Source organism: Giraffa tippelskirchi, chromosome 13 (assembly GCF_054371585.1).
Source record: "Giraffa tippelskirchi isolate mGirTip1 chromosome 13, T2T-mGirTip1v1.2.pri, whole genome shotgun sequence".
In the NCBI taxonomy this organism is placed as follows: domain Eukaryota; kingdom Metazoa; phylum Chordata; class Mammalia; order Artiodactyla; family Giraffidae; genus Giraffa; species Giraffa tippelskirchi.
The window spans coordinates 106,735,482-106,762,315 of record NC_137287.1 but is presented as its reverse complement, the minus strand read 5'-3'; the positions used below and the strand labels follow the sequence as shown (position 1 = coordinate 106,762,315).

The 26,834-nt window shown below is 34.8% G+C and overlaps 1 protein-coding gene across 31 annotated transcripts; it reads left to right on the top strand.

Moving 5' to 3' along the window:
* The first annotated feature begins 5 nt into the window (after positions 1 to 5).
* RBM39 (RNA binding motif protein 39) lies at positions 6 to 26,351 on the top strand. 31 transcript variants are annotated; one of them, XM_081559984.1, is made up of 19 exons: positions 6 to 302; positions 923 to 986; positions 1,213 to 1,285; positions 2,731 to 2,780; positions 5,897 to 5,968; positions 7,084 to 7,278; positions 9,792 to 9,857; positions 9,957 to 10,007; positions 12,168 to 12,285; positions 12,603 to 12,755; positions 14,581 to 14,718; positions 16,640 to 16,705; positions 17,309 to 17,513; positions 18,054 to 18,131; positions 21,824 to 21,874; positions 24,156 to 24,237; positions 24,689 to 24,794; positions 25,215 to 25,293; positions 25,385 to 26,351. In XM_081559984.1, the coding sequence occupies exons 9-19, from the start codon at positions 12,223 to 12,225 to the stop codon at positions 25,483 to 25,485; spliced, it is 1,122 nt and encodes a 373-aa protein (XP_081416110.1). In that variant the 5' UTR covers positions 6 to 302; positions 923 to 986; positions 1,213 to 1,285; positions 2,731 to 2,780; positions 5,897 to 5,968; positions 7,084 to 7,278; positions 9,792 to 9,857; positions 9,957 to 10,007; positions 12,168 to 12,222; the 3' UTR covers positions 25,486 to 26,351. The 31 variants fall into 31 exon arrangements, 28 of the variants coding, with proteins under 28 accessions (XP_081416110.1, XP_081416103.1, XP_081416088.1 ...); XM_081559977.1 differs by having other exon boundaries at positions 9,954 to 10,007; XM_081559962.1 differs by having other exon boundaries at positions 5,897 to 5,972; positions 7,087 to 7,278; positions 9,954 to 10,007.
* Positions 26,352 to 26,834: the final 483 nt, after the last annotated feature.

Genomic DNA, 26,834 nt, shown 5'->3' with positions numbered 1-26,834 from the left:
TATGTGTGTTGGTGAATGTGAGTACGGGGAAGCTGCGGCCGCCATTTCAGAGAGCTTGCCGACACTGTCGCAGGGGTGGATCCTGAGCTGCCGAAGCCGCCGTCTTGAACTCCCGCGCGGGCTCCTCTAATCCCATTGTCTCTTTTAGATTCGCTTGGGCCTGTCCGCCCTCTGAGCCCGAAATTCGGGCTGGGTGGTACCGCGGCCTGGGCCTAGCGGCTTAACAGTAGCAACAGCGGCGGCAGCCACAGCCCCCCTCTTTCCGAATACGAGCACCGCAGGGACCCGGAAAGCCCGCACAGGTGAGGAGGCATCGCGGACCCGCGTATTTTCTGGGCTTTTTTGAGGTTTGGTTCCTGTCCGGTTGAGGAGCACTCCTTTGGCAATTTTAAGCGACCGGGTTGGGGGCAGGGGGTGGAAGGTTTTCTAGAAATCGTCGTCTTTTCGACGACCGCGCCCTTTTCCGGTCGAATATTTTTCAGGGTTTTCGGGTGACGTGGGCTTCAGAGAGGCTTCGGGCAGATGGCGACCTGTCCCTTCGAGGCCCGGGCCGACCGCGACCTCCCAACATGGCGCCAGCCGAACGCTGCCATGGCACACAACCCCTCCCAGCCGAGGGAGTTTCCCTTTGCCCCTAAAATGGCAGCGCGGGTTTTTGCGCGAAAGCGGCACTTTGGTTCAACATTTTCGGGTTCTGTTTTTTGAGGCGCTGTAGGCTTTTTAAAAAGAGGGTACTTAATCTGTCTAGCGTGTGTGATGTTGGGGACATTTTAGATTTAATTGTCAAGCCTACTAAAGTGGTCTCGCTTTAGTCATTCTGTGGGACCTCTCTGAAGTTTTGAAATACGTCCGGTAAAAAGGAAATTTAGCACAATTTAAAATCGTTTACTTAACCAAATTTTCATTCTCGCTTTTTACCTAGTCGTTTAGAGAAAATGGCAGACGATATTGATATTGAAGCAATGCTTGAGGCTCCTTACAAGAAGGTGAGAAAAAACAAGTCGGTGAGGTTTATCTATTTCTTAATTTAGCATTATTCACGAAACTACTGCTGAAATGTAAACTAACCTCCCCGGAGCCCTCTTGATTTACCTTATCAGAGATGCATTACGTGTAACTTACAAAAGTAAATATATGCTATTGATGTAATAATATTGTGCAGTAGTTTCACTTCAGCGTGATGAATAAATGCCCATCTATCTCTCTTTGTAGACTTGCCTAACGATATCTCACCTCTACTCCCATGAATTCACCTTTGATTCCAGTGTGAACTGTCAATCATAAGGTAGTAATTGAGTGACTTATCGCTGTACCGTGGTCCCCTAGGTAAAATGACTCAACTAAGAATTACCAGCTCCAGTTTGGTATAGCAAAAAGGTGAATGTAGTGGTTTGGGAAAACAGCAGGGGTCCAAGAATAACAAAGCATAACCAGTCTGTGGCAAGCAAATCTTTAAATAAGACAAGTCTTACAAGAAGAAATGGGTGAGATTTAAAATTTATCCTATACATAAGACTGGTGATAGTAAATATTAAAACAGGCAGGTGATGATCTGCTGCTCAGTTAAAAATTACTAAAATTCTTGGATCCCTGAACAGAAAAAATTTCTTAAAGCAAAAGAGGCAATATCACAACTTAGAGTCACTTGATGACTGTTTAACTGTTCTCCATATTGTTTGATTTTTAATTCGTCCCTGCCATAATATTTCACACTAAAAACTACAAAGGAGTTATTTTGGCTAATAACGTAGATCCATTTCAGTATCACAGTAAAAGTAAAGTGTCTTTTCATTCTTTCACCACCAGTTGGTGGTGAAAATAGCAGTATGCATGCATTATCACTGATGTCACAAACTGTAAGCTTTGTAAGTTAGCACTTATACGCCTATAGCTGATGTGATCAAACTTGAAAATAAACATTTCGCTAAACCTTTTAAAAATAATACATTTGTTTTGGAGTGTATAGCTCGACCATGTGGTACCAATTTGGATGAATTCTTTAAAGCTTTGAATAGTGTACTTAGTTTGTAATACTTAGACTCTTGAAGCTCTACTTTCTATTTTAATGTTAAGATTCTGTCTTAGTTTAACATGGATGTAATTCCATGTAAACAGGTATGGAAGTAGGACTGGTGGATTATTAATTGACTTTCTTGGGTTCTTGGGAGTCAACATTACTAAAGCAGTGTGAATCCCTGTTTGCTTCAGGGCGAGATGTGTGACAGAGGTGGCATCAAGCTCTTACAGTCCCAACCCTCCAACGGAAATGGGCGAAGATCTCAGGAATGGCATCGGTCACAGGAAATCGATAGTGGCTGGCTGCTAGCATGGCCACTTGGGGCTTAGGCAGAAATAGAGCCATGGTACTGATCAAAGGGGCCATAGCACATGGAATAAAACTCAAAACAGGACTTCATTCATGTTTTATAGAAATTCTATTTAACCACTTCAACACTGTAAATCTGGATAACTTAATATCTAACTATATAAGAAAATTTAACATGTTAATATGCATTTTTATTTTTGTATCTTGATGACTTAATTTGTAAGCAACAAAGTGGTTAAACATACATCCATCTAAATTTTTTTATAGCCTTCCATGTTAAACTATAAATAAGTAATTAGTTTTAAAATTGTTTTGTATTTTCTTATTCCTATTCCCTTTACCCTTTGACAACTTGAAATGTTACCACTTCGTCCTCATGATGTTCTTCTATCAACCCTGCTTAGGATGAGAACAAGTTGAGCAGTGCTAACGGCCATGAAGAACGTAGCAAAAAGTAAGTTTCAAGAAGGGACCTGGGTTGGGGGGAGGTGCTGTACATGATTGAGACTTTTAAGTTGTACCCCAGTGGTTAAAGCGTCATACCTAGGTTCTCTCCTGAAGCTTTTCTTTGTCTGTCTTAGAAAAGTGGGTTCTTTTGGGAGGAGACACTATTTGAGGATGTAAAACTATGGACTCGTTCCTTAGATTTCAGGAATTGTTGTCATTGAACACCTTCCCGTCCAAGTCCATCCATGGCAAACTGGATGAGTTCTTATATTCGAACTTGTCTAAAATTTGTTAACTTTGGCTTAATATTTATTACTTAATGTTATCAATAAAGCTATTATATCCACTGAAGATGGGTTAGAAAGAAGGTGATAATTGTGGGAAATGTGTTCTGCCCTAAACTACTGAAAGAGTCAGAGCTGTGAATTATTCATGCTCTTTGATGCTTTAAGATTCTTTTTGTTATAATGTTACAGCATACTTGAGTACTTCTTAATGTTCTTACATGGCTTTCATTGTCTTAAGCTTTTTAAACTCTGACAGAGTTAATAGAATGGAATTTCAGAAAATTATGCATGTTATTTGTGCTAAATAACTAACCCTTAATAGGAACTAAGTGACAGATGAGTACAGAATACAGTGTGAAAGAAGTCTAAATAATAGTATAAAGCAAATGCACTTTATAAGATTTGATCCTATTGAGTTTTCTTTAGCTCTAAAGTAAATGATTGTTAGCATCACATGTTCTATATCATAAGCATAAAGATGTTTCATTAGCTTTTGTGATGTCATAGTCAAATGTTTTGTTACATTCATGACCTCATAATACATTACAAAAAGTGATGATAATGTGAGTCACTTACTTGATTTTTTTTGGCTCTTCCAAGAGCTCAAAAGTGTTTCATAATATACCACCTCAATATCTCACAAGAAGTTTGTAAGGTAGGTTAATAAAATTTCATAAAATAGCTGAGATTGTCTAGATGGATTGTTCAGGCTTTGCTGCACCGGTATTCTTACCCCTAGAGTATTGTAGGAATTGATCAAAATGGTAAAATTTGTAGGATATTTCCTATATTTTTTCTGCATGAGTGGGAGTCTTATCGCTCTTCACTAATCACATGTTATGGGTATTGAGTTGGGTTTAGTCTTGAATTGTTATAGTTTAAGGCAGTCAGCCAACCAATCATTGCATGGTTTAGTGTCCTTTGATTTTATACCTTTTACCAAAGTATGTTTCCTAATTAACAGTTTTGATTTGCAATTCTGCAATTAAAAGGTAGGAAGGGGTGTCCATATAAATTGAAATGATCCAGTCTCTAGATAACATGCTTAGTGGATCAATAAAGATCTCATCTGTAATGAAGACATTGGTAGTGCACATGCTTTCTTTGTTGTACCATTCTTTAGATGTCTTGCTACTAATACCATCTTTACTTGTTAGCTTCCTGCAACTAAAGAATACCAAACTTTTACAAGGAAATTGAGCATCAAGCTCTCAATGACTGGTGCTTAGTGGCTTTTACATAAAGTGTGAAGTCTTACGAGACTAAATAGAAGAATGGACAGTTTTCTTTAATTGGCCCTAGGAGTCTTTGTTTAAGGGAAGAATATTTACAAAACTTCAGTTGTCATCTGGTTTCTTTTTAAATATACAAATTATTTCTGTCAGACTTCTCATCATCAGTTGAAGCTGACTCCCTTGTTTTTCCTGAAGGGAATTAATCTTTCAAATTAATTTGAAAATTATCTAGAAGAAAATTTTTTAGTTATAAATTATAAAACAGAATGTCCTGTGCATTAGCCTTTAGTGTGAATAAATTAAGTCTCTTAACCAAAGAAAGGTGCCACGTTGCCAAATTTTTCATTCTGAAACTTCATTGTTTTTTAAAAGCCATTGGGTATTGGGATGTAGTTTTAAGGTAGTAAGAAAATGCACATTCTGAGAAATTGAGAGTTGACTGACTAGTAAATGTTTTCCTCTAAAAAACAGTATAATTCTCAGTACATACACTCAATTGATTTCAGGTAATAAGCTTAACACAAATTGTTTATCTATTAGCCTTTCTGAAAAGCTATATCCCTGAACTTGGCAAGACCTCAAAGTACGCCTTTTTAAGTACCTGAGCTTGCCTTCGTGAGAGTATTAGTATAACCAGTTTTGCAAAGTCTCAACCAGCATCCATTCAGCTCTTTTGGAATTACTCAACAAGGATAAAAAAAAAAAATGACACAGTTGAAATATATTGGCTACTGTGGTGTGGATTATCTATAAATTTTGGAATAAATGACTTTTCTATTTTTTTTCTTATTTTCCAGAGTACTTTGCATTTAATATTTAGATCTTCTTACATGGAAGAGGTCAAATCCAGTTATAGCAAAACACCTTTACAGCAGAGACCATATAACCAAAAAGTCCAAAGGCCCAGCCCAGTGGACCATTTACTTCAATGATGTTCAGTACAAAATTCCACTGCCACTAAAGACTTTGGAAAGTCCCTTTTAAGTTGTAACAGGATTTGACTAATTAGTGTGGATTTTGATAACCCTTCTTTAGTTAACTTAATAAATGTTCTTTGAAGCTTCATTTTATTGTAGAGAAATATTCTGCTTTCTTGCACCCTTAAATTTTTGTCTGGGCTTTCATAAAGAGGATTATATTTCTGAATGTCTTAGTATGTTGCTGTCTTTTTACCTGTCTGGGGTTGCCTTCAGATGTGTGTGGGGGCTCATTTATGAAAAGACCTAGGAGGACCTTTGAGTCCTTTTCCTTTGGCACAATAAATTTTGGGCCTAAAAAGAGGTAAATTGGAAGGTTGGCTGCCTCTCTGCAATGGGCCATCTGTGAGCAGATCAAATCTTTGTCCTTTTTGTGAGGGACGGAGTGTTAACTTTGTCCCCTACTTGATAATATTTAAGATTTTTGATAGCTATCTCACAGAATTCTTTAGTCTAAGAGATAGTTTCAGGTTTTTAGGCAACAAAGATGGAATGTTATCTGTTGCCCTTCTGGGCATTGCTTTGATAACGTCTATAAAAGTAATGAGTGTAGCCTAATTTTCTGTCATGTGCTACCTAGTATATACATTTCTGACAGTCAGGTGGATTATCTTGAAATTTTAGACAAAGTTTCTGCCTCCTTGGAAAGCTCTACATCTCCTTGTGATTGGAGTGTGGGTTTCAAGATTCCAGAAGGTGGGTGTCTTCATTTTCTATTTTCAATGCACTCTAAGATGACCTGCTTTACAGGTTCTCTGAGGCAGACTTCAGTTGCTCGTGTGCTAAGCTTGCTTTGCTAAGGACTAAACAATTAAATTTCCAAATGATGTAGTTGTCACGATGTTTAATCTTTTTGCCACTATAAAATGACCTTTAAGTGGATAAGTTTAATTTGAAATGTCTTTCAATTTATATTGAAATATCTGAAGGCACCTCTAAAATTTAGGTGATGACAGAGGTATGAAATAGATGGGTCGTATGCTGTGAGGAATACAGAAATGAACAGGAAAAGATAATACTGACTGGGTTTTTTACCTTTCAGAGTTTGAAAATTTATAAAGATTTATAAAGGTGTTGATTCTTGTTGATTGTATCCCACAGGCTTGTATAAACTGGCATAAAAATGGCATGCTCCAGTATCTGGTGTACTCACTGTAACTTTAAAAAGAAATTTGAAATGGTCACATTAAAGTCTAGGAGTGTCAGAGTGCATTTTACTGTGTTAGTTTGTCATTTATCATTGTAAGTAACAATTTTGCCCATGAACTCCAAAATAGTGATGCTTGTATGGCCCTTTGAAAGTATAAAATACTCATATGTGCAAATTGGGTCAAAATTTGCTTTACCTAAGAGAAATTAGTGGGTTAATGACAATTTTTATATATGATCCAGCACTAATACTTGATGTAAAAGTATTCTGTTAACTTTGACTTCATATTTTGTGGATTACAGTAATACTTGGTTGGCCAGTTACATGATCGCACTTTCTGTTTAAAAGTTCAGATTTTGATCTATACCTACCAGCAAGTCCTCTCCTTGTTAAAGCTGTAGCTGACTCTCAAGAAGTATCATTATAGTATCTTTCTCTCAAACGATTCATTATCAGCTGACTGCTGATTTTCAGTAGTAGAAGGCAAAGGTGGGGTGGTGTTTACCTTACCTTGGAATTACTTTTCTATAAGTAATTATTATGTATCATTGTATGAAAGTAAAAATAGCAAAATTTTACAAAAATGTTTCTGACCATAAAGGGAAGTATATTTTGGCAGATTCTTAAATCAGCAAGATGATGGTGACTTTTTTCTTCTCAGGAGGAAAAAAAGCAAGAGCAGAAGTCGTAGTCATGAACGAAAAAGAAGCAAAAGTAAGGAACGGAAGCGAAGTAGAGATAGAGAAAGGAAAAAGAGCAAAAGCCGTGAAAGGAAGCGAAGTAGAAGCAAAGAAAGGAGACGGAGCCGTTCAAGAAGTCGAGATCGCAGATTCAGAGGCCGCTACAGAAGTCCTTAGTATGTAACTATAATTATGATGATACTGGTTTGAGAGATTTCTCTGGGTATCCAGATAACAATGTAACCAGAGTGATTTGAATTGTGGAATTTTATTTTTCACTATTATATAAAGATTTTGGCATCAAAAAGTCCAGTAGAAAATACAGTGTGTGGACAGATAATAGTGGTTTTACTAGGCATACAGAACATTTTCTGTTACTACCATCTAGAAGTATTTTAACTGTGTGCCATTCCAAACTAGACTAAAGCGCTAAAGTGCTTTTAAAAAGAGATTCGATATTGTAGTGCCAAATATGTGAAAGCTTAAAGTCTGTGAGCTGTTAACAGTATTCTTTACTGAACGTAAGTTATTTAAAAATTTAAAACTCAGTTGGATACAAATTATAAATATATATAATTAGTCACATATGTAATTAGTTAACAATCTTGTCTGGCTGTTTTCAGCTGAAATGACAGACCAATTGTGAATTTTGTGTATGCTTTTTTATATTATTGGGGGGGCACTCATCATACATCTTAAAGGTATTTTAATAGCAAGAATGCAGTAAAAGTGCTCTTGAAGGTTAAAGTACTGTGAAAATTTTTATGTGGTTATTTGAACCCGTTGGAAATGTTTCATTATAGTTATTTTTAAAAAGCTAAACTGTACGAATGACTTTGGAAAGAGCCTTACAACTCTTAAGCAGAGACTGAATCTAACAGTCCCTAGTGCTTTATGATGTTCTTTCTTATTAATAAATATATTGTTGTAAGCAATGGACTATATTAAAATTAAGTTTTAATTGAATTTGATTGAATTCAAAGAGTCTTGGATCAGAGCCTTGGCTTTTTCACTTGGTTAGGAAGGATTCTTAAGCTTTAGTTTTCTCATCTTTTAAGAAGGAAGTATAACTACTGATATAAGCTTTGAATGAGAAGAGGATGTAAATTAAAGCACCCACAATACTTAGTGCTATTGATGAAATGTTTTGGTATTACTTGAAGCAGATAAAGTTAGTAAGTAACACTTAAGAGTTCGGTTTCTGGTTCTTCAATGAACAGGATTCCACTCCTTGTTCTCCAAGGTCCTCTTTAGCTGATTATTTTACAAACTTGGTAACAGTTTAAAAAGGACCACAATGTTTTCAATTTTAAGTGCTCTTTTGAGAAAATACTTTGCTTTTTGTCCAGTTTATCAAAATTTACTTCATTCTTTTTTACCAGAATGAACTTAATATTGGGGAAGATTACTTTAATAATTCTGAATACTGTTATTTCTCATCAGTGATGGATACTTAAAAGTCAGCCTGTGATTCTGGTCTGACTTAAAATTGACTTGGTTCTTATGTTTGGTTTCAGGTGATTTTTAACTACCAAGGCAGTAATTGGAACTTTTACAATTAAAGGGGAAAGAAAGAAAATAGCTTATAGACTTACTTATCCAGTAAATGTATATTCTTAATTGTCACTTTTAGTGTGATTTGCAAAGGACCTGTTTTACAGTTTTATTTGAAACTTCTTGGGTGTAATAGATACATATAGAGTCCATGACGACAAATCTCAATGTAAATTGAGGACCACCATATATTTTCATTTTGCTACCCATCTGGTAAAGGATAGCAGGATGAGCACTAAGAGACATCTGACCTGACCTTTTAAGTTAGCTTGGTCTTTCAAAATAAAAGGGCCATAAAATACTGGGCCTTTTTAGACTTTTAAATTACAGAGTAAAGCTTTGAAAACACTTATAATAAAGTTCTGAAAAGAAATTATCCTGAGGGGTTGATGAACTTCCTTCACATCTTTAGTACTGACTGTTTTGTCACCAAGAACTGAAGTGTATGACATGCTTAAATATGCTTACATGCAGTTTTGGAGACTTAAAATGGAAGAATTGGAATTTAATGTAAAGAATTAGTCTCCTATTTTTTAAAAGAAGCTTCTCAAGGGAATTCCCTGACAGTTGAGTAGTTAGGACTGTGCACTTTCACTGCCTATGGCCTGGGTTCAGTCCCTGGACAGGGAACTCTGATCCCACAAACCATGCAGCATGGCCAAAAAAGTTACTCAAAACATATGAATATTGTATATGTATGTATATATAAACATGTATATTCCTGAGGAAGGATCTGCTGATATGCACACCAAATTGTTAATTATACTTATTCCTGGTGTGAGGGAAGTTCAGGATAATTTTCACTACATGTGCTTCCCCCAACCCTCAAACCTCAGGAATGTACTCATAAATATGTAATCAAAGAAAACTAGACTGAAAATTTAAGCATTTTCAGAATATTAAAAATTTTGAGGCTGTAACCTTTGGTCTTGGCACCTCTCAGTGGTCCAGGATGGATAACTGTAAGAACAGTTTACCTGGGATAGAGTTGAAAAGAAAGTCTTTTATTTCCTCTTCATAATTGAGGTGGAAAACAAACAGCCTAAACAATGTTAAACTTGCTGGAGAGCGCATGAACGCGATCTTAGCAAGACCCTAACCCTGTAACTAGTGTAATTTTGTGTTTCCTTTTTAGCTCCGGACCAAAATTTAACAGTGCCATCCGAGGAAAGATTGGGTTGCCTCATAGCATCAAATTAAGGTTTTTAAACATACTTCTGAATTGTTTAAATTGTTTTTCAAGGAACTAATGTGGTGTACTTGTTTGGGTAACTTTTGAAATTTTTTAACTTTGCAGCAGACGACGTTCTCGAAGCAAAAGTCCATTCAGAAAAGACAAGAGCCCTGTGAGGTAATCGTTGTCTCCATTTCTTTTGCATTTTTAGCTTCTGTAAAGTTTTTACAATTTATACTACTGCAAAATTTAATGACATTCAGTAACTTGGATCATATTAAATCTTTATTCGGTTTGCAGTCCTAGTGTTATTAATGTGAATTGCAAAGTTTTCAGTGACTTGTATCTAAGAAGAATGGAGCAAAAATGACCACTTTAATTGTAGACATTCCATGTGCTTTTATTCCCCTTTATAGTAACTAAAAATTTTTTAATGGTAGCTATTGGAAACTTCAGACTTGATTTACCTTTGGAAATAATGAGTTTTTGAAATAACTTCCTGTGGGAAAATAGTGAAAATAGTCATGAGTTTTATCATTTGGCTCCCTTATTTAAGAGAAGTGTTTAATCTCCAAACTCTTAACTGAATAGACTTGTGCTTTTTACTGTTTTTGACTGTTTCTGTGAGTTATTTTTTCCTTAAATAAAGATAAGACTGACCTAATCCAATCTACAATTTTGGTTCAAGGAACATTTTGTTACATGATAGCATTGTTTTTTACTTCTGGTTTCCCTTAAAGGGTGTTTTTTAACTAAGTATCTTATTATTTGGCATATTCTAATTCTAGGATTTAAGTAATAGCCTTAATAATTTTAAAGGGTTTCTATAACAAATACTGAGTTTTTACTCTTTTAATACTTAGTTTTCTCTTGCGAGAAGACTCATTTTTAGTTCTCATTTTTTGGATCTAGTTGGCTTTGTATCTCTGTTTTATAGTAACAGGTTTAAAATAACTGCAGATTTCCCAAGGGATGTACCTAAGGTTTGTAGGTGGAGTGTTTCAAAAATACTTCTGAGAATGTCAGAACGAGGTTAAGAAAGAGCATATTTATGCTTATATTTTTAAGGATTAAAACCTTAATCATAGTGAAATTTTATAATAGATAATTTTATTAGTGGACATTGTTATTTTTCTTTGACTTTCATGATGTTAAATTTCATCTACTATGTTCTTTTACTTTTCTCACTTATTGGGCGTTCAAGTTTGCTCAGTAAATTTAGCAGTGTAAACATTTGTAAACATGAGTAAATTAAATCCCACTGTTACTTGTCTGCATACCTCCTGCTTTTTACTTCTGATTTGCTTGTTGTTAGTGTCTCTATGCTATAAGAAGTATCAAGTATTTTTTTCAAGTGCTGAATTTGCAGTCTTAGTAAGACCAATCTAATTCTAGTAAACAGCTACCTCACTATTCTTTATGACTATTTGAGTTTGTGAAATAAAATTCTTAAGAGTCAAAATCAGTTCAGTTCAGCTGCTCAGCTGTGTTCGACTCTTTGTGACTCCATGGACTGCAGCACACCAGGCTTCCCTGTCCATCAGCAGCTCGTGGAGCTTGCTCAAACTCATGTCCATCGAGTCGGTGATGCCATCTAACCATCTCATCTTCTGTCATCCCCTTCTCCCGCCTTCAATCTTTCCCAGCATCAGGGTCTTTTCCAATGAGTCAGTTCTTTGCATCAGGTGGCCAAAGTATTGGAGCTTCAGCGTCAGTCCTTCTAATGAATTTTCAGGACTGATTTCCTTTAGGATTGTCTCTTTGATCTTGCAGTCCAAGGGACTCTCAAGAGTCTTCTCCAACACCACAGTTCAAAAGCATCAATTCTTAAGCGCTCAGCTTTCTTTATAGTCCAACTCACACCGAGTCAAAATAGTTTTTATCGTTTGGGGTTTACTTTCAAGTTATTGTTTGTGATTATGAAACTTAGTTTTACTTTATGTTTTCTTTTTGGGGAAACATCCTTTCTGCTAGTTTGGACCAGTTCAACATTTGTGTCTAGTCAGGGGTTATTAATTGACTGTCAAACTCTTGTGCTTCTGATTGGCTGTTTATTATCCTGGAGAGAATACCATTTGTAAGATTGAAAGACCGATGGACTTTGGTCCTGATAATGTAACATAATATCAGAAGAAACTTTAGAAGCTCATTATGTTGAAGGTGTTTGGGTCACATTGAATTATTTTATGAGCATTTTATATATATCATAGTGAAAAGAGGCTTGGGAGTAGTGACACACTGGTTTCAGGAAAGTTTATTCTGTTTACTGAAAATATGTATTAAATGTTACTTTGAAAGAAGTTATAAAGTTAATTCTATACTCTTTACTCGTGTTAGGGAACCTATTGATAATCTCACTCCTGAGGAAAGAGATGCAAGGACTGTTTTCTGCATGCAGCTGGCAGCAAGAATCCGGCCAAGGGATTTGGAAGAGTTTTTCTCTACAGTTGGGAAGGTAAGCTAAGCTTATCTATGGAGCTAATTTAAGTAGAAGTTGCAAGCTGCAGTTTAATAATTGTCAGTATGACAGATGAAATGAGAAAAAATCTAAACCAAATTTGTTTGGTAAAATTTAGTTAGGGAATTTATTTTTATTTTTGGAAATTGATGTATTTTGATAAATGAATTGAGCCTACAAATTTGCCTATTTTAAGAAATCTTTTTAATTGCTTGCTTCATAATATTGTTTATGTGCCTCTTTCAAAATGATTGTACTTACTGTGAATGGTTGCATAAACAGAACCCTGTGTTAAGTGTATGTTTTCTTTTTAGGTTCGTGATGTGAGGATGATTTCTGACAGAAATTCCAGACGTTCCAAAGGAATTGCTTATGTGGAGTTTGTTGACGTTAGTTCAGTGCCTCTAGCAATAGGATTAACTGGTCAGCGGGTTTTAGGCGTGCCGATCATAGTACAAGCGTCACAGGTAACTTCCTAGTTAAGAATTTGAGCACTGATAGTGCTAGAAACCTGCTGTTACTTAGTGTTGTAGTGCCTTGAGCCTTACAAAGTCACCTCTTACTACCTTGAGTTAGATGTTCTCAGGACAGCTTTTAAAAACAAAAAAAACTGATTCCTTTGATATATTTGTATTCTCAAAATTCTCTTGTTCTGTCTTAATATAAGTTGTAAATATTTATTTCATGCTGAAGAATTGAACTTGTTTTAGAATTTTATTGATTTGTAATGACTTACTTGGGGGTAGAAGCATCTAAGAACATGTTTCCCCTTCCTATCTTTCACATGGAATGTTTTTCACAATTTTTATGAAATTCTAACATTTGAAAGTAAGATGTTTCAGACTAATTTTGAAAATGTCTTTTAAGATAATCCAAATTATAATTTCTCTTTGCTGATTCTTCACAATAATTGAGTGTTGCCTTTGGAAAAATGAAATTAGGGTTAATATTTTAGTTAGGTCATTTAGATGTGGAAAAATTGGCATACATCACTACTGAGTATCTAATATGAAAATATTTTTAGGATTTATCATCAGTACCTATTTATACTAAGAAACAAGTTAGTTTCTGTGACAACCAGAGAACTTAGCTTTTTAAAATGGAGAATATAGATCTTAAAGATCCTTTTTTGGCCTCATCACATGGTTTGCGGGATCTGCGTTCCCCAGCCAGGGATTGAACCTGGGCCTGTCAGTGAATCCACCTGAATCCTAACTACTGGACCACCAGGGAATTCCCAAGGACTTAAAGAATATTTTCTGAGCAATATGAGATAACAGTATAGTTATGCTCATTCCTTTTCAGACCCCTGAAATAAATACTTCACATAACTTCTGAAAAATCTGGTTGCTTATCAAAAGCTTTTAATATTTTATAGTTAGGCACAGGATTTAACCAAATCTGCAGTGAAACTGCAGTTTTCACTGTTAACAAACTCAAAATTTGGTCAAATTACTATCGTCTGTCTAATGTTTTAGGAGTACGTAACATTGAGTACCATTTGATTATAGGTAAACAGTAGGAGCCCAGGGCTTCCCTGGTGGCTCAGATGGTAAATAATTGTTAAGGAGCAGGCTGTGGGTATCATTGTTCAATTCATTTCATATGACGGAGGACAAACCTTATAATAGTGTGTATTTTGTCCTGGCAAAGGGCTGAGCAGAATCAAATTTATAAATGAGATTTTGAATTCATTTAATTTTAACCTCCTATGGTGCCCCAGTTTGTTAAAGGAGTTTAGGTTAGAATGTAAATTGAGAACCATTTCGTTTGAGAAGGACTTGACAGGAGAAAAATGACTGCTGAACTGAATGGTTTACTTAGTTTGGTTTATATTGCATAAGTTCTTTAAGATGGATAGCCAATTGGTATACTGTGTATTGAGTAACAGTGATCTTGAGAACATATTTTAGTGAATGAGTATATTTAGTTCCAGGAAGTAATCTTACATTTCTACATTTAGTACATCTGATACCAAGATGCTGCTTTATCAGTTTTGTATATGCTCTTAAATCTAAAAATTTTTTTACTGGAAAATATAGTAAAATAAAAATTTTAGTTTAAAAATTTGGCTTTGGAACCATTTTAGGTGTACCATTCAGTCAATGTCAGTACTGACAAGCATATGAGGTGGAATCATACAGTATTTGTCCTTTTATGTATGACTTAACACTTGCTAATTTGGTATCAGTTGTCATTAAGCAAACCTAAGATGTGAGTGGGATTTACTATGTTCAAAATGGTACTTACTCATTGTAAATTGATGTGCATTTTGTCTTATCTAACTTGCAGGCAGAAAAAAACAGAGCTGCAGCCATGGCAAACAATCTACAAAAGGGAAGTGCTGGACCTATGAGGCTTTATGTGGGCTCGTTACACTTTAACATAACTGAAGATATGCTTCGAGGGATTTTTGAGCCATTTGGAAGGGTAAGTCTCAAGTTTTTCAGTGGATCCTAAATAGGTTCTTTAAACAAATGTAGCTGCATAATTTATCTGCTTTGTGATGTTTCTAAGACATTAATGTTAAGATGGGAGGGAGTGGTTCTATTAGAATTTTTTAAAAGTCAACCTGAATGATAAAATGTACTGTACATTGGAACAAGAGATTTTTTTTCCCCCTTGGTTTATTTTGGGATACTTTTCTTACTGAAAATTTAGGAGTATGTAATATAATTGCAGCGTAGCACTATATAAGCTTCAGCTGTACAATGCAATAATTTGACTTACATTGTGAAATTAGTACTGTAATTACTCTTGAGCCTTACTTTATGACATACAGCTGTGTAAATAATCAGTCATTGCATTTCTAGAACTTACAACTGGAAGTTTGTACCTTATGACTACTTTCATCTAACTCTTCTCCACCCACCCCTCTGTTAGCCACAAATGTGATGTTATTTTTCCATGAGTTTGTTTTTGAAGAATAATTAAACTGCAACACTATTTTCCTAGTACACAGCATAGACTTTTTTGATATTTCTATATATTTATCAAAATAATCACCAAGATAAGTCTAGTTCTCATTTTAGAAGAGATGTTTAGAATCAATGTTATCAGTAGGCTGTGGTGTGGTGGTGGTGGTGAATTAGTCGCTAAGTCATGTCTGACTCTTCGCGACCCTTTAGAGTAGCCCACCTGGCTCCTCTCTGTGCATGGAATTTCCCAGACAAAAAGACTGGAGTGGGTTGCCATTTCCTTCTCCAGGGGATCTTCCCAACCCAAGGATTGAACCCACCTCTCCTATTTGGCAGGCAGATTCTTTACCACTGAACTACCTGGCTGCTCTGGATTAAAAAACTTTTTGTGTGGCCATGAATAAAAATCTCAATTCCGGCTGTACTTTATCCGCTACTTAATCTTTATTGCTTTTGGATATATATTTCATTGTTCTCTTTTGCTATCCCACTCAACTGCTTTGTTAAATTGTTTTGAAAAATATTCAAAGTGTTAGTCACTCAGTTGTGTCTGACTCTTTGCAACTCCATGGATTGTAGCTTGCCAGGCTACTCTGGCCATGGGATTCTCCAGGCAAGAATACTGGAGTGGGTAGCCGTTCCCTTCTCTAGGAGATAACTCCTGACCCAGTTGGAGCCCCGGTCTCCTGCATTGCAGGCACATTTTTTGCCACCTGAGACCAAATTGGGAAACCCTAAATTGGGTAAAGCCTAAATTGGGAAACCCTAAATTGTTTTAAGTGATAATAATGAGAACGTTTGGCTGTTGATTTTTGTGGATAGTTTGTTTATTGGAAATACAGTAATTGTGCACAAATCATAATTACATCAGTCACTGCAAAACTAATATGTTCTTGAAACAACAGATACATGAAGAAATAAAATATATGGATGCTATATTTTAACTTTTCATGCTTCCTGTGTGTGGCTCGCTTTGTTGCAATACTGTGGTGTAACTACAATTCCTTCCTTTGTAATAACACAGTTCCCTCATTTAATCTGCTTTGTAGCAGATTCACAGAGTTGTACAGACTATCAACCACATCCAGTTGTTGTTACTAATTATTCCAATATTTTGGGCAGTTTATTATGTCTGGCATAATTGCATATTAATGTTTGGTGTATTTTAGCATAATGTGAAGGAAACATGTTGATTTGGTTTTTTAACATATTCTACAAAGAATTTTAGATTGTGTTTTTTCATACAAAAGATTAAGGTTGTTCCCCTGCTTTAATATGTTCCCAGGCCTCTAGAAAGAAGATACTCTGGGCATGAGGGATTTTTACATGTGTTAGATTTCTTTCAGGGGGAGACATTTTAAAATTGTACTTCAAGAAATTTTTTGCCTCTCCTTTTCACTTGCATAAACAATAATTGTGGTTTTCATTTTTAGATTGAAAGTATCCAGCTCATGATGGATAGTGAAACAGGTCGATCCAAGGGATATGGATTTATTACGGTAAGTAGTTAACCGTGATTAACATAATGACTTGAACGTTTTTTTTAATCTGAGTAGCATAGTGTAAAACTTGATTAGTTATTCATAGTGGGGAAGGGATAAAGTTAATATTTTCAAGTGGTTTAAATTAGTTTGCTGTTAGTGGCCAATTTTTAGTAGCTGAAAATAGGCTCCCAAATGCAAAACTTCCAAGTACTTTGCTATCTTCTTGTTTATGGACAATTTGTTTAGCCAACTCCTCATGTAAATTGAAGGCAATCACTTCTTCAGTTTGACTCGTGTGACCCAAGATGTTAGTTGCATTAAAGTCATTTGGAATTCATTTTTACTTTTTATTATGGATCTAATATGGTTTGACATACCATGACCAGGATTGCCTTAAGGAGCTGACCATTGAAACCCAGTCCTTAATAGTCCTTAATAGGCAGCTGGAATAATTGTGAATGGAGGTGCCCTTTTAAAAGTAAACTCTTAGTTAGTTCATTTAGTTTGTACATTAGTTTGTAATTAGATGTAATTATTGAATATACTAGCATTAATAAGTTGAGGTTTCTTTGCCTTTCATATAAGTAATTACCTTTTATCCCCCTCTCAATTGTATAGTTTTCTGATTCAGAATGTGCCAAGAAAGCTTTGGAACAACTTAATGGATTTGAGCTAGCGGGAAGGCCCATGAAAGTTGGTCATGTTACTGAACGTACTGATGCTTCCAGTGCTAGCTCATTTTTGGACAGTGATGAACTGGAAAGGACTGGAATTGACTTGGGAACAACTGGTCGTCTCCAGTTAATGGCAAGACTTGCAGAGGGTAAGTTTATCTTACTGTTGTGAATATGGTAACGAGAAACATAACTGTGCAAACAACTGGAAAAGCATGCAAACAAATGGAAAATGATTTTTTCTTTTTTTGAGGTTGACTGTTTTCCTTGAGCAGCACCAACGGTTTCATAGGTGAAAACCTTTAAGTTCTAATGGAATCTACTTTATGATGGTGCTTTTTGAATGCCACAGCACATGTTATAGGATTCCTTTTGTTTTCTATAATAATTAATGTCCTCATAACTTTTGCAGCGTTTACTCTATGTCCTGCTTGTACAGTTGGCCTCTGTATCTGTAGGTTCAGTGTCCTTGAGTATGGAGGGCAAACTGTACCACACCTCTTTATATGTGGGACTTCAGCGTTTGTGGAGTTTGACAACCAGGGGGGATCCTGGAAACATTCTTACCCACCTGGCTACCAAAGGGCCACTGTAATTTTTAAAACTTGACTTTGGTATTAAGCAATCAGAAAACCTAGGATTTTCCCACTCTTAACAAAGCAGGGGCATTAAGACCTATTCTTTTACAGGTACAGGTTTGCAGATCCCACCAGCAGCACAGCAAGCTTTGCAAATGAGTGGCTCTTTGGCATTTGGTGCTGTGGCAGGTAGGAATTGAATCTTTTCTATTTGAAATCATTGTTTTTTTCACCTAATTCGAAAATTTTCCAAATTTTTGCATTTAAAAGGACTTAACTGAGAATTCAATTCATCAAGTACTTTTTAAACTTACAAATTTCAAGAGTTAATGTAAGGAAATGGTGATATAGGACAGACTTAGCTACTGATCTTAATAAACTGTTGGGGTATTATTGAACCATGCATACCAGTTTGTTTTTAGTTGAAATTGATATAAATTGTTAAATCTTTAAATGTATCACTTTTATTGAAGATCAGAAAGCTCCTATTGTTTCAAAGGAAAAATCTTTTGTAATGTTTGAGATTAGAAAGTTCTAAAGGCCTTTAAATGAAGCTTTATTTTAAATAATTGAGTGCAGAGAAAACTGCTTTCCTAATTAGAACATAACTACAATTGACCCTTGAACAACACAGGTTTGAACTGCAAGGGTTACTTAGACATGTGCCTTTATTTTCATAGTAAATACTACTGCACCGTATGGTTTGTGGTTGTTAAATCCATGATTTTGGAAGGACCAAGGATATGGAGAGCCAAATAAAAGTTACATATGTATTTTAAGTTACTCAGATGGTTGGTGTCCCTAATTCCTTAAATTTGAAGGCCAACTGTATTTTGAGATTTTGACTTACAGAATGAAGTTCCTGGAGAGGTGAGGAGAAGGAAGAGGGAATTGAATTGATAGTTTGTTACAATTATGTAACCATGGGCTTAGTTTATGAACACTTTGTTTTTTCTCTCTTTGTGGCTCAGTTATTTGAAATTAACCCAAATCTATTAGCTAAGATAGCATTAAATTTTAGTATGTTAGAAGACTTGCTTGCAGAATATATGAGAGTAAACCATTGTATTTTGGACTTCAGATGACAAACACTAATCTAAGAAAATATGGTGATTTTCAGTTACACGTTGGTCCTATGATCTTATCTAGCTATAAAGTCAGACTCTGTCAATATGTAAAATATATAGGATCGTGGTACCACATCTGAATATAGGAGAAGTTCCATGTGGTTGCTTCATGATTTCCTTTCCAAATGAGAACTCATTAATTAAAGGAGACAATCATTTCTGCTTCTATATTATTATTTATTGTGGGCGCTTCTGTGTTTTCCTTTTTTTAGTTGAGTATTTGAGAGCTTGTTTTTTCTTTAGCATCTCATGGTTCCTTTCAAACTGACTTAAATTTTGAAATCCGCTAGGTAAAGTTCTGTAAACCACCATGCTAGTGTATCCACATAAGAAAAATTGCAACTATTAAGCATTTCTGTAATTATGAGTCATTTGATGACTCCGGGTTTTCCTGTATTGTTTCCTGTATTGACTTTTTGAACAAGTATTAGTCATTTCATTTCTTTACAGTGAACACGTAGTCATTGAATGCCACCTAGTGTAATTGAAGATACTAAAGAAACCCATCACTGCAGAAATACATCATGGTCTCTGGTTTTCAGAGTTACTGTTTTCTGAAAACTCTGTCCTCCTATTGCTTCCCATTGTTAGGTCATTCTTTCAATAATTTAGAAAAATGCTTGATTATTTACCATAGTCTTGGTTTTTCGATAAAGGCTGGTCCTTTAGGGATTTAATACAAAGACACACAATTCATTTTTAAACAATCTTACCTTATATTCTGGGTGCTGTATCAACTATATTGATTTGGTTTGTTAACAGTATCTTTGCCTAATTATAGATTTTCTGTGTTGTAGAAATTGTTACTTCCCTCAGTTCTTTCTCCTGGTGAATGAAGAATGATTACACTTGCCTGGGCACATTTATTGTATAATTTACATTAAGGCTGATAATGCTAAACATCTGTATGGGTTGCTTAAAATAGCCATGTAGCTTACTTATTTGTTATATTCCCACTTTTCCCCCCACTTTTTATTGTTTATTGATGTGCTGTGCTTAGTAGCTCGGTCGTGTCTGACTCTTTGTGACCCCATGTATGTAGCCTGCCAGGCTCCTCTGTCCATGAGATTTTCCAGGCAAGAAGGCTGGAGTGGGTTGCCATGCCCTCCTCCAGGGGATCTTCCCAGTCCAGGGATTGAACCCAGGTCTCCTGCATTGCAGGCAATTTCTTCACCGGCTGAGCCACCAGGGAAGCCCATTGTTTATTGATAGATGATTCTGTTTTCTTAAAACTTCCCATAAATTGCTATTCTGAATTAATACTCAAGTTTTAGGTAAATATTTGCATAACGGGGTATATTTCTCCTGACTGTCATTAAAACCTTACACATTCGGTATTAAATCGCTGAATGTTAATGTATTTGAGGGCCTTGGCCTCCTAAGTTCTTTAGAACTGTTTTTTGAAACCAAGAGTGGCCCATCACTTTATCAGCATGTCTTTGTTCTGAAAGTTTAATAGCTCTTTTTTAAGATAAGTTCTTAATTTTTATGAAACCCATGCTTTGTTTCCTAACTGGTTACAAATGACCTGAAGAATCAGTTTTGAAATTTTGATTTATATACACTTAATATAGCATGGATTTCTGATGCTTATACATTTTTTCCCATTTTAGAAAAAAAAAATTGTGTTAAAATTTTAAGTTTATTGACAATGTTCCTATGATCATATCTTCAAGTTCCTTCAGTATACACGTTACATTTCTTCAACTCCCTGAGATGCCAATTTTGAGCACCTAGGACCCAGGTATTATATCCCCGTATGAGTTGGGCTGCTGATCCTTTTTCATTTTTGCCCATATTTTATGATTATTTTCTATACTCAACAAGAAACCCAGATAGTAATAAAGTATGCAACTGAATCACATGTTATTGAAAATTAGCTAACTGAATCCAGTTTCTTCATTATATTATTTTAAACTTAAAAAGATAGCTTTAGATACTATGACATTTTCTTTACTATTCATACTTCTGTTTACATTTGAAATTAAGAAAGCTGCAGCTTTCTCCTAATTTGCCTTCTCATGTAGAATTTTAATGATTATATATGAGAAACTATATTGATAGAAATCACTGTTCTGTTCATGTTTAATAGAGACTAGATGCTTAAATTTTTCTAGTAATACATAGATTATAATAAATCGAACTAGTTTTCATGCATGCCTCATTACATTTCCAAAATAGGCTAGGAAACCAGACCTAACAAAACTATCACCTGGGCTGGACATGACAATTTAAAACTTAAAAGGACTTAAAAAATAGTATATACATATGGTTAGAGTAGTGTCACTACTTATTGACAGTGTTTGACATTTACTCTTGCAGTATTTATTCTTTTACTAGTAACTTAAATGTAAAATGCTTACCAACACTGATAGAATAATAAAAAGTTGAATAACCCAAGTACTTGGAATTGAATTCTCAAGATCAGGGTTTTCATGCATTTTCTGACCGGTGTGCTTCCCTTTCCCCATTTCCCATTATTCCCAAATGAATAGTAGTATAGTGGAATCCACTGAGATGTGAAAGAGTTACAGGACTAGGAAGAGAAAGGCATAAGTAAGTTTCCTAGGCTAGGAGGAAAAGAAAAAGGCCCCAAAGCCTTGTCAATGAGGAATGGGGAAGGAGGTTTGGCTGCCAGGTTTTACTATAAGTTCGTTTTGATAAACCCTGCTACCATAGTCCTCTTTTATTAATGCTCTCCTGACATTTACCCTGTTAGTTGAGGCTCTTCATTGTTCCTGCACTGAGCTGTAGAATTCTCTTTTGTTATAGATTTGCAAACAAGACTTTCCCAACAGACTGAAGGTGAGTTGAGTTTATTATTTGTGTTTGTTTGTTTTTGAAGTGGATATAAATGTAGTATAAGACATAATTGTGTGTATATATATATCATTATTATTGTAGTTTGTCTTTTTGGCCCGATTTTGTCTGAATGACAGTACAGTGTCATTAACCATAAGCTATCTGGTAATTCGTACAAAGAAGGCCTAATTTGCATCATTACAGTTACTTGGATAAAGATGGTAAATGTCCGTGCCTTTTTTCTTTTTGGCTGTAGCTTGCTTAGAGTTTTTTTCAGCTGTGTATGCTTATCTTTGTGTTCTGATTATAAGTTTTATATAGGTATCAGACAATGAAACTTGTCATTTAAGTAGACAGGGAGTCTTGAATTTATCAAGGTCAGGAAAAACTTAACTCCAGTGATTTGCATTAACAAATCATTGACAGGATGCAACTTCCTGTTGACTCCCAGTTTTGAATGTAATCTTTAGAATTATCTGGTATCATTTTAAAGAATGAGAGTTTTAATTTTGTTGCATCATTTGTTATTCCATTACTATAAACAGTACCAAGCAATAAGATTATCCAGAACTAAGTTGCATGCAGATTTCAGAGATTGAAACAGTTTATAAAATAACCTGGTTTTTTCTTGGTCTTTAATTATCAAGTAAACTGTGCCATTTTATAGATCATTCTGTTGCAGTAATTTCATATCTTACAGGATATACTTTAAAGTCTTCTGAGTAAATCTGTATTATACAGATCTATCCTTATTATTTGACAGTCAGGAATTGAATGTGATTTCATATCTTACAGGATATACTTTAAAGTCTGAGTAAATCTGTATTATACAGGTCTATCCTTATTACTTGACAGTCAGGAATTGAATGTGTATCTTTATTTTTTTGGCAAATGAGACAAATGTATTCAATCTTTTTTTTTCTAACAGATTTTTGAAAGTAGAACTGGTGGATTTTCCTTAGCTATATATTTCTGTGCTGAATTCGTTGTGTTCTGCATTCATCTAGGCTAAGCTGGAATATTTGCATCATACATTTTCTAATATTTTTCAGTATTGATAGTCTATAATGACCTTGTAGTATTTTTTCCACGCATACTACTTTGGTTTATGATAAGGTACACAGTGGGCTTCATTTTTTTTTTTATTGTAATACAGGCACACTTGCATCTTTAAATTTCTCCAGTAGAATTTGATGTTAGTTATTTCAGCATTTTTATTTTCATACAGTTTAACGAAAGACAAATACTTGTTTATCAAAATAAACTATAAAGAAGTGAAAAGCATGTGTTATTCTACCAGAAATCTTTTTTTTGATGTATTCATGCACAGCCCTAATTTTTATTCAATGGAATATTTCTGATACTTCTCAGGTTATTGTTCATTTTAAGTACCATAATTTCTAATGTACTGTTTTATCCGTAGCTTTGTTTATTGTTGTTATGTATTGGAATGAAATTTGATCAAATATTATGATTACGGTGAGTTCTGTATCAGCTACTGGTAATGTTTTTTAAGTCATGTAAAAGCAGTGGAGCAGATGTCTTGGAAAATGCTATCACTTAAAAATTAAAACCAATATTGGTTTAAATTTGCTCCTAAATATTAGTATCAGTAGTTTTTTTTTTTTAATTTTCAACAGTGATTATTATAGATACATGTTACTCTTTTTAGTGTTTCAAGTATTTTAAAAATTAGACTGTGAGACTTTGTTGTGGTAGGTTTTATAGTCCTAGGATATTAAATCTTTAAATACTTGGATGATTTTTATGTATATTATTTTTAAAATGTCATCCTTTTTTATAATGGTTGTATATTTATAAGAAAATATGTGACTATATATTCATGGGCAGATAACCTAAACAAAATTTTTGTTTACATTTAGTCAGGATTTTAAAGATTGTGTTTTCATCACCCCCTGAGTATGAACTCTTCACAGTCCTACAAAATCAGTACTATTTCCTTGAACTAGATTGATATTTGTCTAAATGAATATTTGCTACACTTGAGGTTTAATTTCCCTTATAAAGATAAAGCTCCCAATTTATTCAAGATCAGTTATCTCAAATACCAGGTTGCCTCTGCTTTTTGGCAACTAAAATAGAATATTGTTAACATAAATTGATAGTTGATAGCATTATCAAATATGGGGAATTAGTAAATGAACTGATGGCCCTATTTTCACTTGGGTCCAGTGGTTATATTTGGTTTTGTTTCATTCATAGGGATATACTCTGATGCATTTTCCATGAAACTAATTTTTGGTTTTTGGGTTTTTTTTTTTAGCTTCAGCGTTAGCTGCAGCTGCCTCTGTTCAACCTCTGGCAACACAGTGTTTCCAACTCTCTAACATGTTTAATCCTCAAACGTAAGTAATTTACTTTGGTCGAATTCAAAGGGTCTTAAGTTATCTTTAATTTGTCTAAGTGCTTAGGATGTTTGAACATATTTCATAGTTCAAGTATTGCTACAGTTCTGATCATTTTACTGCCATTATTTTTATGCACATTACTAATTATTTCCCTTGAATGTGTTGGTAAGGTTGGAATTCAGTTGAAAACTTGCAGATTTTGTTTTCCATTTATACCTAGTAGTTTTTCTGTGAAGTTTGTATCAGTATTTATTTGTATTAACAGGATAGTGTTCCCAATCCTATGAAATGATGATAAGCTTGGTACAAGTATCTTTCGAAAAATGTCAGTTAACCATTTTTAAAGGCCCATGATTTTTAAAATACAGATTTTTTAAGTAGATTAGAGTATATATTGCATCATTTCATCAGTTTGAGTTGTTCTAATGGACTTAATACTTTGTTACAGAGAAGAAGAAGTTGGATGGGATACAGAGATTAAAGATGATGTGATTGAAGAATGTAATAAACATGGAGGAGTTATTCATATTTATGTTGACAAAAATTCAGCTCAGGTATTTTGACTGTTACTTTCTTGTGTCTTAATTTTCAAACATACTTGGGTCGTGGTTTTTCCTTAAAGAAGCTCACTAGTATCCTGAAAACATACTGACTAAATATACTCACTCTACAATAAAAAGTTTTCAAATATTTGAAGATTAGATCAGGTCATCACGTAGTGTTGCTGGTTCGTGTTCAAAGCTTGCCATGAAATCTGGTACCTTGCTTTCCTTCAGCTGCTTTCAAATCATAGAAGATAGTAACGGCTAGTTTTGTGGGTAATAAACTATTTTCAGTAAATTTCTATGTACATATTAGCTAGTGGAGCAATTATATGGTTATAGAGCCGTTTTTGTACAGTCAATTTGAATAGTCCTATTGGTATCCATGTTGTATATATCACAGCACATTAAATATTTTTTGTTGTATTTTAGGGCAATGTGTATGTGAAGTGCCCATCAATTGCTGCAGCCATTGCTGCTGTCAATGCGTTGCATGGCAGGTGGTTTGCGGGTGAGTTTGACCTTTTTTCTGAGTGATGGTTTTTTTTTGATGGTCGAATCTAAGTGAAGGTGCTAATCATCATATCTATTTCTTTCAACAGGTAAAATGATAACAGCAGCATATGTACCTCTTCCAACTTATCACAACCTCTTCCCTGATTCTATGACAGCAACACAACTACTGGTTCCAAGTAGACGATGAAGGAAAATATAGTCCTTTATGTACATAGCTTTTTTTCTTTCTTGAGAATTCATCTTGAGTTATCTTTTATTTAGATAAAAAATAAAGAGGCAAGGGTCTACTGTCATTTGTATACAATTCCTGTTACCTTGGAAAAATAAAAATGTTAACAGGAATGCAGTGTGCTCATTCTCCCTAACTAGCAAATCCCACTGTATACAAAGCTGTTCTTGTTCTGCCTTTTAAATGTACATGTAGAAAATTACATTAAGGATCTATAGGAATAGTTATAGGGGAACAAATGTGCTTAACATAAAAAGGCAGACAGGGATGTAATATTTTTAATGTTTCAGAAGCCTAACTTTTTACACAGCAGTTACATTTCACTAATGTTGATATTTGGTTAATGGTTTAGCAGAGGTTTCTGGAATATCTAGTTTATGGAAATTCAAGACAGCTAAACGGGCTGTTTAACATGTCATCTTGCATTCTGATCAATTGGCAAGAAAAGGAGGTTTCAAAAATACATTTCTGGATGATATCTTTTCAATTATTGTATCTGTAAAAGTTTCTTTGTAAATATTATGTGTTCTGGTGTGTCTTAAGATTCCAAACAAAATGATCCCTGCATTTCCTCAAGATGTTTAGTGACAGTCTGGTAAGCAAAGCAGTCTGAGCAAGAAATAGGAAATGCAGAAATAGGTTTTGTCTGGTTGCATATAATCTTTGCTCTTTTTAAGCTCTGTGAGCTCTGAAATATATTTTTGGGTTACTTCAGTGTGTTTGACAAGACAGCTTGATATTTCTATCAAACAAATGACTTTCATATTGCAACAATCTTTGTAAGAACCACTCAAATAAAATTCTCTTAAAAAGGCCACAAGAAATCTTCATTTTTGAGACGTTTTTAAAGTCATAGAAACTTGGAAATAACAATAGATTATTAGTTTCTTTGACTTTTTTAGTTGATTCTATAGTACTTAAGTGAAACTGTTGTCCTCAAGTTGTCCCTCTGCATTCTTCTGTATTAGTTTTAGTACACTTGTTATTTAGGATATTGTATAAAAATTGAGAGATTTATGATATAAAGAAAACCCAAACAGGTTTGCCCAGGCCTCAAACCTGGACATTAAGTTTCTTCTGTGTTACCTGGGCATCTTTGGCCAGGTGGGCTTCATTATTTAAAAGTAAATAATTGGGTAAATTCAAACTGGTTTCCCAAAGTAACTGCAGTTTTGATCTTTAATTTCACTTGGGCAGCAACCCTCCCCAACTTATACTCTGAACTCGGCTTCAAGTTTTTGTATCTAGATTGAATCTTTGAGTAGGTGATGCTACTCCTAATTACTCCTTCCAATATGGATTTCCTC